The 16,211-nt window shown below is 36.7% G+C and overlaps 2 protein-coding genes across 2 annotated transcripts in view; one reads left to right on the top strand and one right to left on the bottom strand.

The window, feature by feature from the left end:
• LOC131940317 (DNA mismatch repair protein Msh6) overlaps positions 1-2,158 on the top strand; it is a 28,904-nt gene extending 26,746 nt beyond the window's left edge. Inside the window, exons 33-35 of the mRNA XM_059298968.1 lie at positions 596-730; positions 1,020-1,087; positions 1,767-2,158. Of these exons, the coding sequence (XP_059154951.1) occupies positions 596-730; positions 1,020-1,087; positions 1,767-1,827 (264 nt within the window). The 3' untranslated portion in view covers positions 1,828-2,158. The remainder of the gene's footprint in view (positions 1-595; positions 731-1,019; positions 1,088-1,766) is intronic.
• A 140-nt stretch (positions 2,159-2,298) lies between these two features.
• LOC131940319 (isocitrate dehydrogenase [NADP], mitochondrial) lies at positions 2,299-16,132 on the bottom strand. The gene is made up of 11 exons (XM_059298971.1): positions 15,955-16,132; positions 14,868-14,962; positions 14,387-14,552; positions 6,978-7,138; positions 6,486-6,632; positions 6,169-6,305; positions 5,583-5,734; positions 4,897-5,009; positions 3,652-3,749; positions 3,385-3,477; positions 2,299-3,094 (listed from the first exon to the last, which is right to left on the bottom strand). The coding sequence occupies exons 1-11, from the start codon at positions 16,058-16,060 to the stop codon at positions 3,019-3,021; spliced, it is 1,344 nt and encodes a 447-aa protein (XP_059154954.1). The 5' UTR covers positions 16,061-16,132; the 3' UTR covers positions 2,299-3,018.
• Positions 16,133-16,211: the final 79 nt, after the last annotated feature.

Here is a 16,211-nt window from a genome sequence, read left to right as displayed (position 1 = left end):
TTATGTAGGCCAAAACATCAGGTAACATGAAGCAAAGGTTATCAGAGTGAACTAGCTTTAATGAGTTCCCCAAAAATAGTCAGCAATATAACTGTGGCTTTGGGCCTATGTACCTAAAGGTTCACTCCGATATATTTTACTTCCCAAAAATTTAATAAGTCTAAATAGTCAGTAGTTTTAGGACCATTTTTAGGGGTTCTTGATACTTCAATTGATTTCCTTAAAATGAAATATTCATTCACATAAAATGATCATAAAGTTGAGATTCACAGATAAATCATGTAATAACTCTCAGCTAAATAATGAAGTTAGTACTCCTACAAAAAGTATTCTACTATTTCTGATGTAAAAACTGATTAAATCCTATAAGAAGTTCAAGATCAATGTCACTATTGTGAGATATCACAATCATAAGACTTGGATTCTGCCTTACTTTTGAACTCTTTCAGAACAGTAACAACACTTCAACAATAGCCTCAGTGAAGATCATCATGATCTTGCTCACACTATGCCCAGCTGTGTATGTACGTAATACGTACACGTAAAATATAAATAAGTTTATGGTCTGTTGACAGCAACATTTTGTATGTTACAGGCTTGCATGGTAGAGAATGAGAACGATGAAGATCCATCTCAAGAGACCATCACGTTTCTCTACAAGTTTGTCAAGGGGGCGTGTCCTAAGAGCTATGGTTTTAACGCTGCCAGACTGGCCAGTATCCCCGAGGAGGTAACCACATCCTCCCCTTCACCTGTTGTTGTGCATGTCAACTTAATTTAACACTAACCATATCAGCTAGCCAGCTGTGATTTCACTTGCTAAGATGGCCAATATTGTATCCTTGGTAAACTAAATGCTACCAAATGTAATTTAAGTTTTACCTGTTGTTTATACAACTGCTAATTAAGATAACTGAAATCCTTACAAGTTGAGGTAACTCAAATAGTATGTGTTGTTAAGATAGCTCAGTATGTACCTGTTGTTAGGAGAACTAACTAATGTCTGCATATTCACCCAGGTAATTACAACAGCCGTACAGAAATCCAAACAGTTTGAGAAAACAGTTGAATGCCAGAAGTTATTCAGGTCAGTGAGGGTTCCTTGTCTTTTTTTACCTGTAGTTTTGTAAACTTTTTATAACTTAGTACTAGGGTATAGGATGAAGAGTTAGCCTGTATCTGCTATCTTAGCTTATGAAGGAATGGTGTGGACAGTACTTTCCTCATTCGTTGTTAACTTCCCTGACTTGTTTCAGAGACCCATCAGAGCTGATGGTTTTTGTCCTAGCGTAGATTTGTATAAGACTAAATGGTAGAGTAAGGCATACAAATTAAAAGGACATAATTAGAGTTGATTCGTAGTAACAATAGACAATATGGTTGGAGGGCATGTTCTGTTGTTTTATTTGTTTGGTAAAATGTGTGTAAAATGATGTAGGACACAGTTGGACCAGAAGGATCTTGGTAGCAGTTAGTTGATGTTCAGTAAAGTTAAAGTATCATGTAGAAATGTTCATCTTGAACATTTTGCATTGGTTCACACGGAAATAAGTGATGCATTCCTTGTCACTAAGGAAGACAGTCTAGTATAGTTTAAAGATATATAGTTACATTCATACTGGCCTCATCACAACAGATCTGAATTTTTTTCTAAGTTATATAAGGACATCATATTTTAAACTGTCTGGAATGTTGATAGTCTGAAAAATTGTTTAAATACATGAACATTTCATTGTTCAGTTTGTTTAAATGGTTTTTATTTTCAGATCTATAATGAACAGTAACTCTGCAACAGAAGTTTTGCCCCTTGTATCAACCTTATGCTAACACAGCCAGCCCTAGTTAAGAGGATACAGATACCCAAGTCTACTAATCTACAGTTGTGCTAATTAGTTTAATACAGCCCTTCCTTGACAATTTTGCCTGATGTTATTAGGTGCAGCTTGTTGATGTAACTACTGTTAATTTTCTTATTTCCTTTAAATTTTATAATGCTGAGTATTAAGTTTTTTTTTATCCCACCCTTGTAAAAAACCACTGTACATAATTTGTTGCATTTTTTTATGTAGAGATTACGGGCATTTGAGAATTTCTATTTTTGAATCAAATATATTTCATTTTTGTGATCATACAATACTGACTCTTAAGTAAAGAAATCATGAATTTTTAAAAATTGTTTTCTTATTACTTGTGTAAATGTTAATATATTTTCTACAAGTACAAGTAGTATACAGTTACTCTTATAAAATGCTTAAAACACAGTGCATTTAATACAAATAAAGAAAACAATGCAGTATATAAAATAGACGTTTTATTCTACTGTGTTATCTAGCCAACCTGAATATTATGAGGAGGAATATTGTGAACAGGGTTGCTTCTTTTATGCATAGATCACACAACAATGTCATAAAAATTGTGTCATGTTTATTGATGACCCTAGTTCTCATGTTCATTCAAACAGTTGCTCTCAACAAACCTAAAAGTGACTTAATCTGAACATGAACACCATGATGACTGTACCACATAAGGGTATACCACTCATGGCCTGTTACAATAGATATGCAACAATAAATCTAATTACACACAATTATTACCCTACAGTAACCTTTAAAGCTCTCCAATATTTTACCACAACAGTAAAAGAACATGATGCTAACACACTTTCATTCTTAACATGAACCAGAATTGGATATCCACTAACAGATCTGTAACCAGCTGTTTAACATTAGCTACATTAAAAATTGGTACAATAAATGTTCCAAACTGAATGAAATTACAATAAATACATATTCTTTTGCAACTAGTTACACTTTAAAACCTCAAATGAATGAATTGTTATTCTTCATTGAAGAAAAATTTCTACTATGCTAAACAATGTTTCCATTAACTCTAAAATAAAAACGGGTGTAATTGTTTACATAACACCTGATAAGTACAAAAAAATAACTGTTTCTAATATTTTAAATGATGACATTATTATGAAAACAAATTAAGTAGTCCTTGTTTCTAATGTAGTCTTCACTTTGCTCTGTCGTATTCTTCAGCAATGGCATCCAGGAAGTCCATTGTGTTCAGGTACTGGTTAGCTTTCACACTGGAATTATAAAACATTGGCACATCAGTGACCTCATCCTTACCTAACTACATAGTTTACAATATAAAACTTATGGGATGGCATGGCCTAGTGGTAGAGAGCTATACTGCTAACACAAAATCTGGTGTTTGAATCCAGGTTAAGTCTGTAGAAACCGAAGTCTGATAAGTATCTGTCTTATGTTAGGTTAGCAAACTTATTTGGGCATAGTGGTCAGCATAGTGTGTCTTGGGCACAAACCAGAAAACTTATAATGTAAATAAAACTAGCTCAAAAAAAAGTTGCCTTACTTCTTAAGACCATAAATACATGCAGCCAAATCTTTGGTCATCTTGCCACTGTCAACACAGTCCACACAAGCCTTCTCCATCTTCTGAGCAAATCTGCAACAAACAACAGAGCACATTACAAAACTGATAGATTCAAACCCAACAAATACAAAGGCCAATAAGAAATCCAAGGGCAAGAATGTTGAAGGGAGGGAACTCATAAAAACAAAAGCTAGTATTTCATTCATGGAATATTATATTGGAGATGTTAAACTATTTCCCACTCACTTCTGGAGCTCAACGTTTCCATCAAGCTTTCCTCTGTGTTCAAGTCCTCTGGTCCATGCGTAGATGCTGGCAATGGGGTTTGTACTTGTGGGGTTGCCCTGAATAAAACCAAAATCATCCAACATCATTTTAAAAACAACATTTAAAAATGTGTATTCATTTATAAACTAATATCTTAACCATTAATGTCCCGTAACGCCCGCTGCCGCCCGACACCGTTAATGTCCCGTAACGCCCGCTGCCGCCCGCTTACAATACGCATAGAAAAATTAAATTTGTTTCATTAAAATTTGGCCTACAAATCCTAATTTTTAACTAAACAGGAAGTCGGATGGTTTCAGCATCCTTTTCCGGTCGTCTAATTTTAATGGCGCTTTTGAAAGATAAAAAATAATAGTTTCTTTCTATCTCGAAATTTTCGACTCATCTGTCGTATTTTTAGTAGATTTAATATTAAAAATAAAAAAAATTAATGCCTCTAAACGTATCTAGGCATGTATTTTATGAATTATATATGTTAAACATAACCAAATTGATATTTAACTGTTAAATTCGATGCATAGTTGTTTAGACAAAAATAAATAAAGTTGACTACCGAAAATGACCTATTTTGAATTTTCTCCGACATTTTTAATTTTTATACTGTACTTTTACCGAATATAATATATTCTATTTAATACTGTTGGAAAGCCAGGTTTATTCCCAACATTAAGCAGTAGTTTTTATCTTAATTTTCAATTTCATTTAGACAAAAACAAATATTTTGTGAAACTATTCACTTGATCATACAGAGTTATGCTCCTTACATTGGGCCGTCATGGGTGGAGTTTTGGTAGAATGAATGGGACATTAATGGTTAAGATCCCAACTTAGAAATCAGACACAGACAAAAAATTCTGAGCTATGTAAATAAAAATTTCTTCACATTTTAAAATTCCAATTTACACTATATTACTGATAATGTACAACCCTAATTGTGTACAGGCCCTATTGGTGTACATAGTCATCCTACAATACTGATTATGTAAAACCCTAATTCTGTACATGCCCTAGTGGTGTACATACAGTCACCCTACAATACTAATTATGTACAACCCTAATAGTGTACATGCCCTAGTGGTGTACATACCGTCACCCTACAATACTGATTATGTACAACCCTAATTGTGTACAGGCCCTAGTGGTGTACATACAGTCACCCTACAATACTGATTATGTACAACCCTCATTGTGTACAGGCCCTACCTTTTGGTGTTCCCTGTAATGCCTGGTGACTGTACCATGAGCGGCCTCAGCTTCAATAGTCTTCCCATCAGGACACACCAACACACTGGTCATCAAACCAAGAGATCCGTAGCCTGGTGGAAAATAGTTGCAACTGTTAAACCATTGTGAGATACTCATGACATTGGTGTGTATGACAATACTTCAAGCTTCAGGGTCCATACTGTCTTTTTCCCAACACATTTTAAAACAAAACTGACAAACTTTATCCCCAATACATGTTTTAGCAATTACCATAATTAACACTGTATTGATGCATGTATTACTCCCAATATAAAGCAATATATACATTTTCAAGTGTAGGCTGTGTCTAAGTCACAAAAAATATTTACTGAGACTGACAATTAAGGACTACAAACATTACAATTTTTTATTTTTTTTTGTTTTCTTTAAATTAACTTTAATCTCCTTATCTTTTAAAGAAATTTGCAAGCCTGAAAATTCCTTTTTTTCCATTTCAGACTTTAAAAACCCTGAAGCTTAGTTATAATAGACACCGGTCTAAGTACAAAACAGAATGACCACTATAGTATTTCAACGATCTCTATAATCATATAAATTTAAGTCAATACTAGCAAACAATTATGTAAATACTCTGATGTATTCCAGAAAAGACATTCAAATAACATTTTTAACAAAATCCTTACCCTGAGCGACAATGTCAGACTGCACATCACCGTCGTAGTTCTTACAGGCCCAGACAAATCCACCTGAAGACTTGAGACACTGGGCCACCATGTCATCAATGAGTCTGTGCTCGTACCAGATCTTTTTCTTCTCAAACTCTGGCTTGTACTTGCTGCCAGAAAAAGATGATTTACAATTTAGTAAGTGCTTTTGTTATAACTAGTTTCATATTTTAGTGAAGTATTGTTTTTTAAAAAGCTAAGTTTTGTGTTTTAAACACAGATTCTATTTTTTTTGTTAAGTTTTCTTTTTAGTGAAGTTTCTTACATTTGTGAATTTTTTTTGTTCTTACGGTTTTTAAAAAATTAAAATAAGATATTCAGTATTCAAAAATATTTTGAACTAAGTGAGCATAGCCAAAAATGTTAAATCTTTATTAGACTAGTTCGTCATTGGATGAAGTAGAATTTGTTTCAATGCCCTTGGCAAACAGGAAAATATTGTAGTCAGCACTATGACCAGCTGCATTAGTTTCTCTATCATGAATTAGGTACCACTCAGACTTGGGCGGATTCAAACTTCCGAGCCTGAGATAATACTAGTTACCTGATGTAAATCTCCTCAAAGATGTCCTTGAACCTGCCGTCATATTTCTTCAAGATGGTGTTCTTTGTGCTCATGTAGAGAGGCCAGCTTTTCATCAAGGCGTATTGGAAGCAGGCATGGGCAAAACCATTGATAGACTAAATCATGGAACAAGAGAAAACAATCAGAAAACAATACTCTGGGAATATCTATTCAACAATATAAATAAGTTACTTTATAGGAAGATCAATTATCTTTATAAAAAAATCTTTTGATAAAGGTACTCTAAAAAATTCAAATGCTTATAAATAATCAACTATTTAAAAAAGACTCCTTGCCTCATCAGTATTGTACATAGCCATGCCAACACCTCCGCCATTCTTGAAGGTAAACACTGGCATCTTGACAGGCTGACCTCCCTTGGCTGGGTGGAAAACTAGTTCTAGAGTTCCCTCCTCTTTAGCTACATAGTCAGTTGCTTTATACTGAAATAGTCAACATTCACTATATTGTAAACAACTGCATATTAGCCATTTATTTCATTGCCATTCTACTTCATATTTAATTAAATAAATGAAAATTATTGCTGCAGTTAGGAAACTAGCACTATATGGATGAGGGATGACATTAAAGATGACAGGTGATGGGAGATTAAAGATGACAGGTGATGGGAGATTAAAGATGACAGGTGATGGGAGATTAAAGATGACAGGTGATGGGAGATTAAAGATGACAGGTGAGGGATGACATTAGGGACTACAATATATGTTCGTAGTTGAGGTGGGTGGCTGTAAGGTGATGATAATAATGATGTCAAAAGAAATACTGACCTGGTCACCATGAGCGTGACGACCAATGACAATAGCCTGTGTCCAGCCAGGGACCAGACGTGGGATGGTCTTGCAGATGATTGGCTCACGGAAAACTGTACCACCCAGAATGTTTCTGATTGTTCCATTAGGGCTAAGCCACATTTTCTTGAGCTTGAATTCTGAAAAAAAAATTAAAAAATTAAGAATGTATATTTATTTTAAAAAATATTTATTTTAAAACAAAAGCTACAAGCTGTTATAAAATTTTAAAAATGGTATTCATTACAGTTTGAAAAAAATAGTTTTGAAACAACAACCCTAAAATCAACTTTTTTTTAAACAAACCCCATTTGAAATATCACTATAAATGTGTTTACATTTGGAAAAAAACAACCCATCCAGACTTTAAAAAAAAAAAATCAAGGGAGAGAAACCCGAGTTTAGGTGTTTATTTCATTGTTATCTCCCATTGAACACACAACAATAATCCAGCGATAGCCGGGTGACTATGCGGGTCACTGGTGATGTGTTGCTAAGTTTATTCTATTTAATTTACACGTCCATAGCACTGATACTATCGAATTTCTTTGGCTAAAATCTAGGGCAATCCATTACCACCGGATGCTGGGAATGGAGAACGAACAGGTGCTACTATGGTTGATATGTGGGGCTAAGTTTTCTCTAGGCTAGTCATCAGATTTATATAAGCCAAATAGGAGAAAAATTAAGTAATAAGACCAACGTATATTAGGATTGAATAATAAGTACTAATATTAATAGTTAAATTAATTAATACATTACTTATAAATATTTGACCATACCAAATACAATAAGTGAACATAACGCATAAAATCAGATATATAAAACTGCTATACTTAAAATAAAGCACACGCCAAATAATAGTTTTAATCTTAATTTCTGTATACTTTAGTCATGGTACTCAAGTACACTTGTTCCAAGTGTCGCCCGTTTTAAACAATAAAAACGGGAATACGAGTCAACGAGTTTAGAGGACCCATCGCCACAAGCCTAAACAAACCAATTGAGTTATCATAAGTAAACATGCCAGTCATACTTAAGCCTAGTTATTTATTGACACCGACGTGTGAATCACCATCAGGTATTTAGGTGTTGTTCTACATCAAGGCCACTCAACTGGATCAAGGTTTGATACAGGTGATAAATCATAAACAAACAAGGCTAAGGTATGATCGATAACCTGTTGATATCAAGGCGAATACCATCGCGATGTGAACTGAAGGGCCATTGAGCATTAGAACACGACACTTGATAAGATTTAGTACATTGTGCTTTTGACAGCGAGAGTATATCTACTACGTAAGACGACCGTTTGATAGTTATAATTGACATGCAGACCAATATAGAAAATGGTATCCGAACAGTGCTTGGTGATTACTAGCCCTAATATTTATTCCAGCTGCTTTACAAATACGCCACCAATCAAATATTAATTATATAATGCATGCATACAAAAAATGTTCAGCCCAACACTTTAAGATTTCTGTAAAGAAAATACAACGATCAGCATGTGATATTCAACACCCAGTTGAATTTTATATATTTAGGAAAAAAAAATAATTCTGCCACCTATTAAACCTAGTAACTGTCCTAAGCCATAAGGCAAAACAGCCCCGCCCCTTCCCACATACACAACAGAATTAGCCTTTGACCTCGTTGACCTGTGTTATTTACGACCTAATTTGTTTCATTGAGACCCATGTTGGGGCATGCGTAGAAGGACGTGTCAGGGGGAGTTACTCCATTCTTTATCAACAGCTGCTGGCAAACGTGGCGACCACATGCTTTATGTGTAGGGGACACGCATTAATTAAACGTCACAATAGGGTACATGGATGGGCATTACAAATGACAATAGGCTAGATATTAAACGTCATTAAAAGTCACAACAAGCTACCTATATGAGACATGTATTAATCCCGACAACAAGCTACATGTATGGGGGTGTATATTGAACCTGACAATAGGCTACATATATTAGATATGTATTAATCGTGACTACTGGCCACATAACTGGACATGTATTAAACGTGACAACGGGCTGCCTATATGAGACATGCATTAAACGTTACCGGGCTGCATGTATGGGAAATGTATTAACCGCAACAATAAAAGTACCATAGCAGGCTAATCAATGCTATCTTAGACTTGTCAAACAAGCTTCAGCCCCAATCACTGCAACTAAATGCCAGAATGTAATTTAATTAAAAATTCAACATTCATTACAGTGTGTTAGTGGTGGCGAGCCCGTATCACTACAACTAAATGCTAGAATGTAATCAGAGTTTCTTCCAGGCATCGCTTCAGTAACACTGAATGTAATTTAAACATTCAACATTCATTACAGTGTATTAGTGGAGGGTAGCCCGTATCACTAAAACTAAATGTTTGAATGTAATTTAAAAACTCAACATTCATTACAGTGTGTGGTGGCGAGCCCGTATCACTACAACTCAAATCTAGAGTGTAATTTAAAAACTGAACACTCATTACAGTGTGTTAGTGGTGGCGAGACTAGACCTCGTGCCGGGGAATTAATTACTGACAGAGGTCACCGCGATAACCCCGATTTTAGACCTACTTAAGTTATTCTTCTGCAGTTAAATTGTGGGAATAGAATTGACTCATAGTTTCGATAAAATCATAGCACGAACACAATGTATTTTGGTAGGTGCCTTAACAAAGTAGGAACAGAATGGACTGGCAGCTTCGCCAACACCGACTGTGACGTAAGCAATGTGCCACAGATGTCCTATCCTATTAGTGTGGATAATTAATAACCATACACATACACTGCAAACGTGTGGAGACTACCACACACGTTAGACTATTGGTACCATTATTCTGCTGCTGTTTTTTTTTTTAGGTATAGATCTAGTATTTAAAAAGTGCATCGGGCCATTCACACATCAACCAAACAAACTAATACGGCTAGCAAGTCTTCTTTAGCTGATTGAGTTACTTTAATACTAAAAAAAAAAAAAACCCACAAGGATTGACAAACGCAACTGGATACCTCCAAACGGCATTGCTAGAAATGTTTGTAACAACAGTCCGACCGAACCATTGCCCAGTTAATAAATATAACCCAAAATCTTATTTACCCCCCCCCCCCCCCCGCCCCCCAATATCCGAATAGTGTTTTGAGTACATGACACTGAACAACGACAAAGAGAAAGATAATAGCGACAGCATCTGTCATTTACGGAAACGTTTACAATCCTAAAGATAAATCCTAGCCCTAAACTAACCCCATAACACACCCCACATTACGCCGACATTTTTGTAGTGAAGGTAAGAATATATCTCTGTATCGTCTGTTATACACAAATCCCCCCCCCCCCCCCCCCCGTCATTTTTCTTCTTTGACCTGTCACCTTTTTGTAAAAAATAAAGAAATGTCCGAAACGCATATTTAACTCATACGCAGCAGCACTTTGATCCACAACTTTTGCCGACGTAAACAAACCATCTAGAGTGAATGCCCCTTTCTAGTATTTAAACAGTACGTTATGATTTGGGTGACGACTACGAAGCAACACGTGTCAAAAGTCACAGTTAAGGTAATGTAGCAGACACAAGTCGAACAGGAAACAGTGAAAGTGGCGGGTCGCCGGTAACTGTTCACATACAGTTGACAGGTGGTGGGGGAAGTGTACAGTTACCTGACCAGGTCGATATCTGCCTGTCAACGTAACACGCCTATATCACATAAACGTAACATTCGTAACAATCATAAAATTTTATTTCTACACGAGATCTAGGCCTCAAAACACCTAAACCTAAATTACAAAAACAAAACAAGTTTTGTAGAAGGACCCTTACGACATAAGCTGAAACTATTTTTCAACCTTTCGGTTAAATGTGTTCTAGTCTAGAGTCTTCCAAATCGCAAGAATTCATAACGTCGATGTTAGTACACTTTTGCCGCGCTAGGGATATCGACCCTGAATAAAAGTCTAAGCGTCTGCTATTAACAGCCATTTACTTTTGTAAACACTGTGACGTCAACAAGGGGGGGGGGGGGTCGGGTGGAAGAGTCGGTTAGGCGAGACGGTCACACAAGGACACATCGCAAAGGGTTCGGGTTTTAAACGATGGACCCATTCCAGCCACTTAATTTATAAAAATAAAAAACCGCCAATAAATTTTTAGAGTGGGGGCGAGTATTTTTTTCTCTCTGTCAGGTGGCAAGCTGTTAAGTTGGACTGTAAAGAAGTTGACATAGTGTGCACACACTTCACTACACACCGACATCAACATCCCCACACCGACATCAACATCCCCACACCGACATCAACATCCCCACACCGACAACATCCTACACAACACCAACATTCATACACTAATCCCACGGCACAAGTGAACGTCCCTTGCTAGCCTCGTTCTTTTAACTTTTAGCATCTGAACCATTTGACAATTTTCTAGTCACAGAACCAACTGGTTTTTACAGACAGCGAAGAGAAGGAACATCTAATTATCTACAACCAAACTATGCAGGAACATTGGACCTCTGCTGTCGACTCGATATTTTAACCTTTAGAATTAACATTTTCGTATAATTTCTTTTTCTGGCTGGTTTACTTGACAGTTTTAAATTTACAAACATCTGAAGTCACCAGCCGTAAGCCGATGATGTCTACAAGGTATGTAACGTTAACTCTATATAGGCACCTGAGGCTGTATGTAACGTTAACTCTATATAGGCACCTGAGGCTATCTGTCACATTCAATGTTTTGAGAAGTAACCTGAGACTGCCATTTACATCTATGGTAGAAATGTAACTGCCTATGAGCAGAACGACACCTGAGACAGCCTCTAACCTCTGTTAGAAGGTAGAAAGACACATCATCGTACCTCTAACCTCTATGTAAGTAGAAAGACACCTCAGTCTGCCTCTAACCTCTATGTTCTTTAAATCGTGCTGACACAATGGAAACTAAGTCGGAACAGTGACGTCACAGTCTCAGTTCCTGGTTGCCTAGGTGTATCTAGATCTAGTCCTGACCTTCAGATGTGGACCAAAGATCACACGCCCATGCAACACGTGTGTACGCGCCATCGATATTCTCCGTGTATACACAAGTCCAGAGTGTGTAGAATATTGTATATATGTGTGTGTGTGGCTTTGTGTTGTGGAGGTGGGTGACGAATGGATACTTTCTTGAAAAGGGGGCGGGATGACGAAGTGTAAAACACATAGGATTTTCAGGCATTCAGAAACCACGTACTGTTACTCTTAGTCCTTCGTTCGTTATCTGGTACTTATCTCCCCTTCTTAACACACACAATGTTATCTACCTAGTCGGTGACGCAATTCGTCAGATTAACACTATACTCAAAACCACGTGGGTGAACGGAAGCAATGCCGACTAGACTACGGTGTTACGTGTAGCGGGGCGTGTTACACGTCATACACATCAACAAGTGCGGTGATGGCGAGTGCCTGCTCGATATTTAACTAGCAGCTGTTGCACATACACACCAACTGTGGCTGAAGTAAAACAAACCTCTTTATTCTGTCACATTGTTCCACGACACATACCTACAATATATGGACGGCCGAGAGTCTACGATGAATGGACGGTCAACAGTCTAAAATACTAGACGGCCATGAGTCTAAATGGACGGCCATGAGTCTAAATGGACGGCCAAGAGTACGTTAAATTGGATGGCCACCAGTCTATGAATATGATAAATAGACAGTTATGAAACTAAAATCAAGGGACATATATGGGCCTACAAGCAACAGCCCATAAACAGTTGTGAGCTTCTAACAAATAAACGGACATAGGCGCCAATAAATAGACGGTCATGAGCTCTATAACAGACATGTCGAAATATTTAACACATCTCCCTATTGATAACACACCTTAGAGTCACGGTCTATTATTTAGGCCTACATTACCTATTAAATGTTCGATTAGAATGCTGCAAACTTTACTTTAATTTTTAAAAAATCAGAAATAGGTCAAGTATTACAATAACGGTAACATTTCAGAAAAAGTCGGGTCAGTCAAAGACTCAAATGGAGGACAGTGCATCTGTGATAATGGCTTGTATGGGCTAACTTCTGGACCATACATCGCCATAGGTTACAGCAACTGCTCTTATCTATAATTGCCATCAACCATACTAATATAAGTCGTGTAGGTTACAATACCACTGGCATTGCACAACACTTCATCTTAAAAACTGGTCAATATTCTCATTAAAAGTATCCACCACACCACCCTACCCACTCCTCCACACACTCACAATTCTGGGTTGTCTAATTTTAAACACAGGAAATCCAACCAAGTGACCTCTGCAGTAAGGTCAACTCTTTTCAGCAATCAGACAAAGCCAGCACATTCCACAGGTAGCCAAAGGGGCAAAGGGAGGCTACTCTGGTGTTCAACAAGTGACCTCCCCTTCCAGATAACCGCTTCTGTATTAGGTAATTCTCTCCCCTTTTGTTCAAGGGGGACAGCAGCTAATTCAGGTCAGCTAAAAGTCATTGGTTAAGGTCACCCAGAGGCCTCAACACAGGTAGTGTCAAGCCAATTTACTGGCTCCTGGCCAAGTAGTGTAGTTACCCCATGGATTCACTTGACTGATTTTAAAGTAATTTTTAGGACCCCCAGATTATAATCACAGGGCATGTTCATTCAAGTTGGGTATGCAAGGGTAATGAAAATAATATAAACATAACAGTATGTAGTATAAAGAGGCCTAGATGAAAACAGTAACGAATAATAACATTAAAAACTAAATGTTAAGTATAGCAAATAGGCATGAGAAAGTAATACCAATAATAAGCAATGATACTTCTCTGCTAAGCTCTTGATACAGACCAGTAAAGCAATTTATAGCTGGGACTAAAACCTAACAATATTTACTCTTATTTTTGCTTTGCCCAAGACCCATGGGGCAGATGAAGTAGATTTCATCTGTTTCAATTACCTCTGCATACAGAGGGATGGTGTGCTCAGTACTATGACTAGCTAACTTAGTTTCCTTAACGTAGGCCAGGAACCCATTACAGCTGAGTTGACTCAATGACATCCTAGAGACTTGAGCCCAAGCAAAGCATGCTAAAGATCTTATTTTTGCTGAAATTTCAGCTAACCATATTCTACATATTGACTCTAAACCCTAGTGGTAAGACAGTAAACAAACTGAATAAATACTGTTATGCTCAGAATGTGTTCTTTTATGAAAAAAAAAATTCAATCATAAAAACTAAAGAAATGTGTATATGGTTACTGTGATAACCTCTAAGACTTTGGTCTACATAACAAGGTGAACAAGTAGAGTAAGCAAATACTTTTATCCTAATCTGTATGGGAACATAAAAAGTAATTTTTTCCTTATGAATTGAAAGTAAAATAAAAACTACAATTACCTTCCACACGCTGCTCGTCAGGGGTGATGGTGGCACACTTGATGCCAACATTGTACTTCTTGATGGCCTCGGCAGAATCAATGGTCACCTGGTCATTTGTCTGGTCTCTGTAGGGTAATCCAAGGTCATAGTACTTGCAGTCAACATCAACATAGGGGAAAATCAGCTGTGGGATAGAATTGGTATAGAATAAATGACAGATATCATGTACATATTGCAATCTCATTTAATCAATGTAAGAAGTTCAAATTCAGACTAAGTAACACATAGGGCAGATAATGTAGGCATAATAAAAGGACATCCAGGTAACTTTACTATCCTCAAACTAGCCAGGTACCTAATAGAGCTAGGTGCACTTAGCAATGCCTTACATACTCTAAACATGGGATCTACTATACAACCAAACAGACTGATTAATTGTAGTCAGCTGGCCCAGTGTGTTAACATCAGGTAGATCTAGTATGTGTAAAAGTTAACCTACCCTCTCTTTGATTTTCTCCCAGATGATACGAGTCATCTCATCTCCATCAAGCTCTACAACTGGGTTGCTGACTTTAATCCTTTTTGTGCTTGAATCTAAAAAAATAAAATAAAAACTCAGTATTTTTATAACATTTTTCAAACAACATGCCAATAATTTTATCATTGAAACAACAAATTGATTTTTTAATTAGAGTCACCTGTCTAATTCTAACCTAATAAATGTCAGTAGTAATATTAACTCTAAAAATAAAATTCCTATTATAAGAAGGTGAGATTAATTAAAAATGGTATCAATAGTCAACTAGAAATTAATAGTGTTTAGGAAATCTTGTCAGAACTAGAATTATATCAGTGGGACAAAAAGAATTTCTTTCATGCATCTTGGGGGGGGGGGGGGGAAGAATGATATGATACACCCCCTACCAAGTGAAAAAAAAATACTGTTACCAGAATCCACCCTCCACCCCAAAAATGGAAGTGCACCCCAGCCTCTTCCCCAAGTTCTTCTTTCAGACTTTCTCTGGGGGGGCACTTGATATTGTGGGGGGTGGGGGGGGGGGGGCGGGCTTAAACCCCTACTCTCAAAAGAGATGCCTGGAAGAAACTGTCTTCTCCTCCCACCCTGAAAGTTACACTTTAATAGTTTTATAATAATTTAATAATAGGCCTTTTTATAATTTATTAGCTTAATTGCTAATTTTATATCTCATGATTCTGAGTGTATTAAATTTTTTTTTAAGTAGATCTTAGATCTAGTTAGATTTCTAGATCTAGAATCTAGATCTAGATCTAGATCTAGATCTAGAGCTTGAGACTTTGGTGGCGGTAGGGTTAGGATTAGGGTCGACGTTAAGTCGCTAAGTTAATAAATTAATGTAAGAAGAACAGTTGCTGTTATCAATATTTTAAGCGACAAGACTACCTCTTAACATGTAGATCTAGAATCTAGATCTAGACTAGTCTTGCCTAGATTAGAAAATAATAATTAAAATTTGCAGCAGCTTTACTTCAGCAAGGGCAACCTAGGACACACAAGCCGTAGTAAATAGATATAAAATAATGGGTTAAACAAATACAGTACTTACAGTTTCTTGTTTGGGTGGTGTTGGCAAAAGCAACAACTGCTGTATTTTGTGCATTGCTGCCTACTTTTGACACAAATTTTGCGATGGAAACTAGTGACTTAGCCATATTGATAAATTTATCAGGACCCTAGAGAACTTGTGAGTTGAAAGACTTGGAGAGGCACCGGAACACACACGACTACATTAAAATGAATCGGGTCAAACCATTTATAGGGAGCCTACATTGTAATGGTATGGAATTAAAATTAAATAAGCCA

Source organism: Physella acuta, unplaced genomic scaffold (assembly GCF_028476545.2).
Source record: "Physella acuta isolate Inbredline_101_S28 unplaced genomic scaffold, ASM2847654v3 ptg000315l, whole genome shotgun sequence".
Classification (NCBI taxonomy): domain Eukaryota; kingdom Metazoa; phylum Mollusca; class Gastropoda; family Physidae; genus Physella; species Physella acuta.
This window is presented reverse-complemented; position numbering and strand designations above follow the sequence as displayed.

What these genes read in the sequence shown, in the direction of transcription:
- LOC131940319 (XM_059298971.1), bottom strand. Translation starts at nt 16,060, where the DNA reads ATGGCTAAGTCACTAGTTTCCATCGCAAAATTTGTGTCAAAAGTAGGC. An exon ending in GTCACGCTCATGGTGACCAG is followed by an intron (nt 6,633 to 6,977) that starts GTCAGTATTTCT and finishes TGACTATTTCAG; the next exon opens with TATAAAGCAACTGACTATGT. An exon ending in CTATGTACAATACTGATGAG is followed by an intron (nt 6,306 to 6,485) that starts GCAAGGAGTCTT and finishes TCCATGATTTAG; the next exon opens with TCTATCAATGGTTTTGCCCA.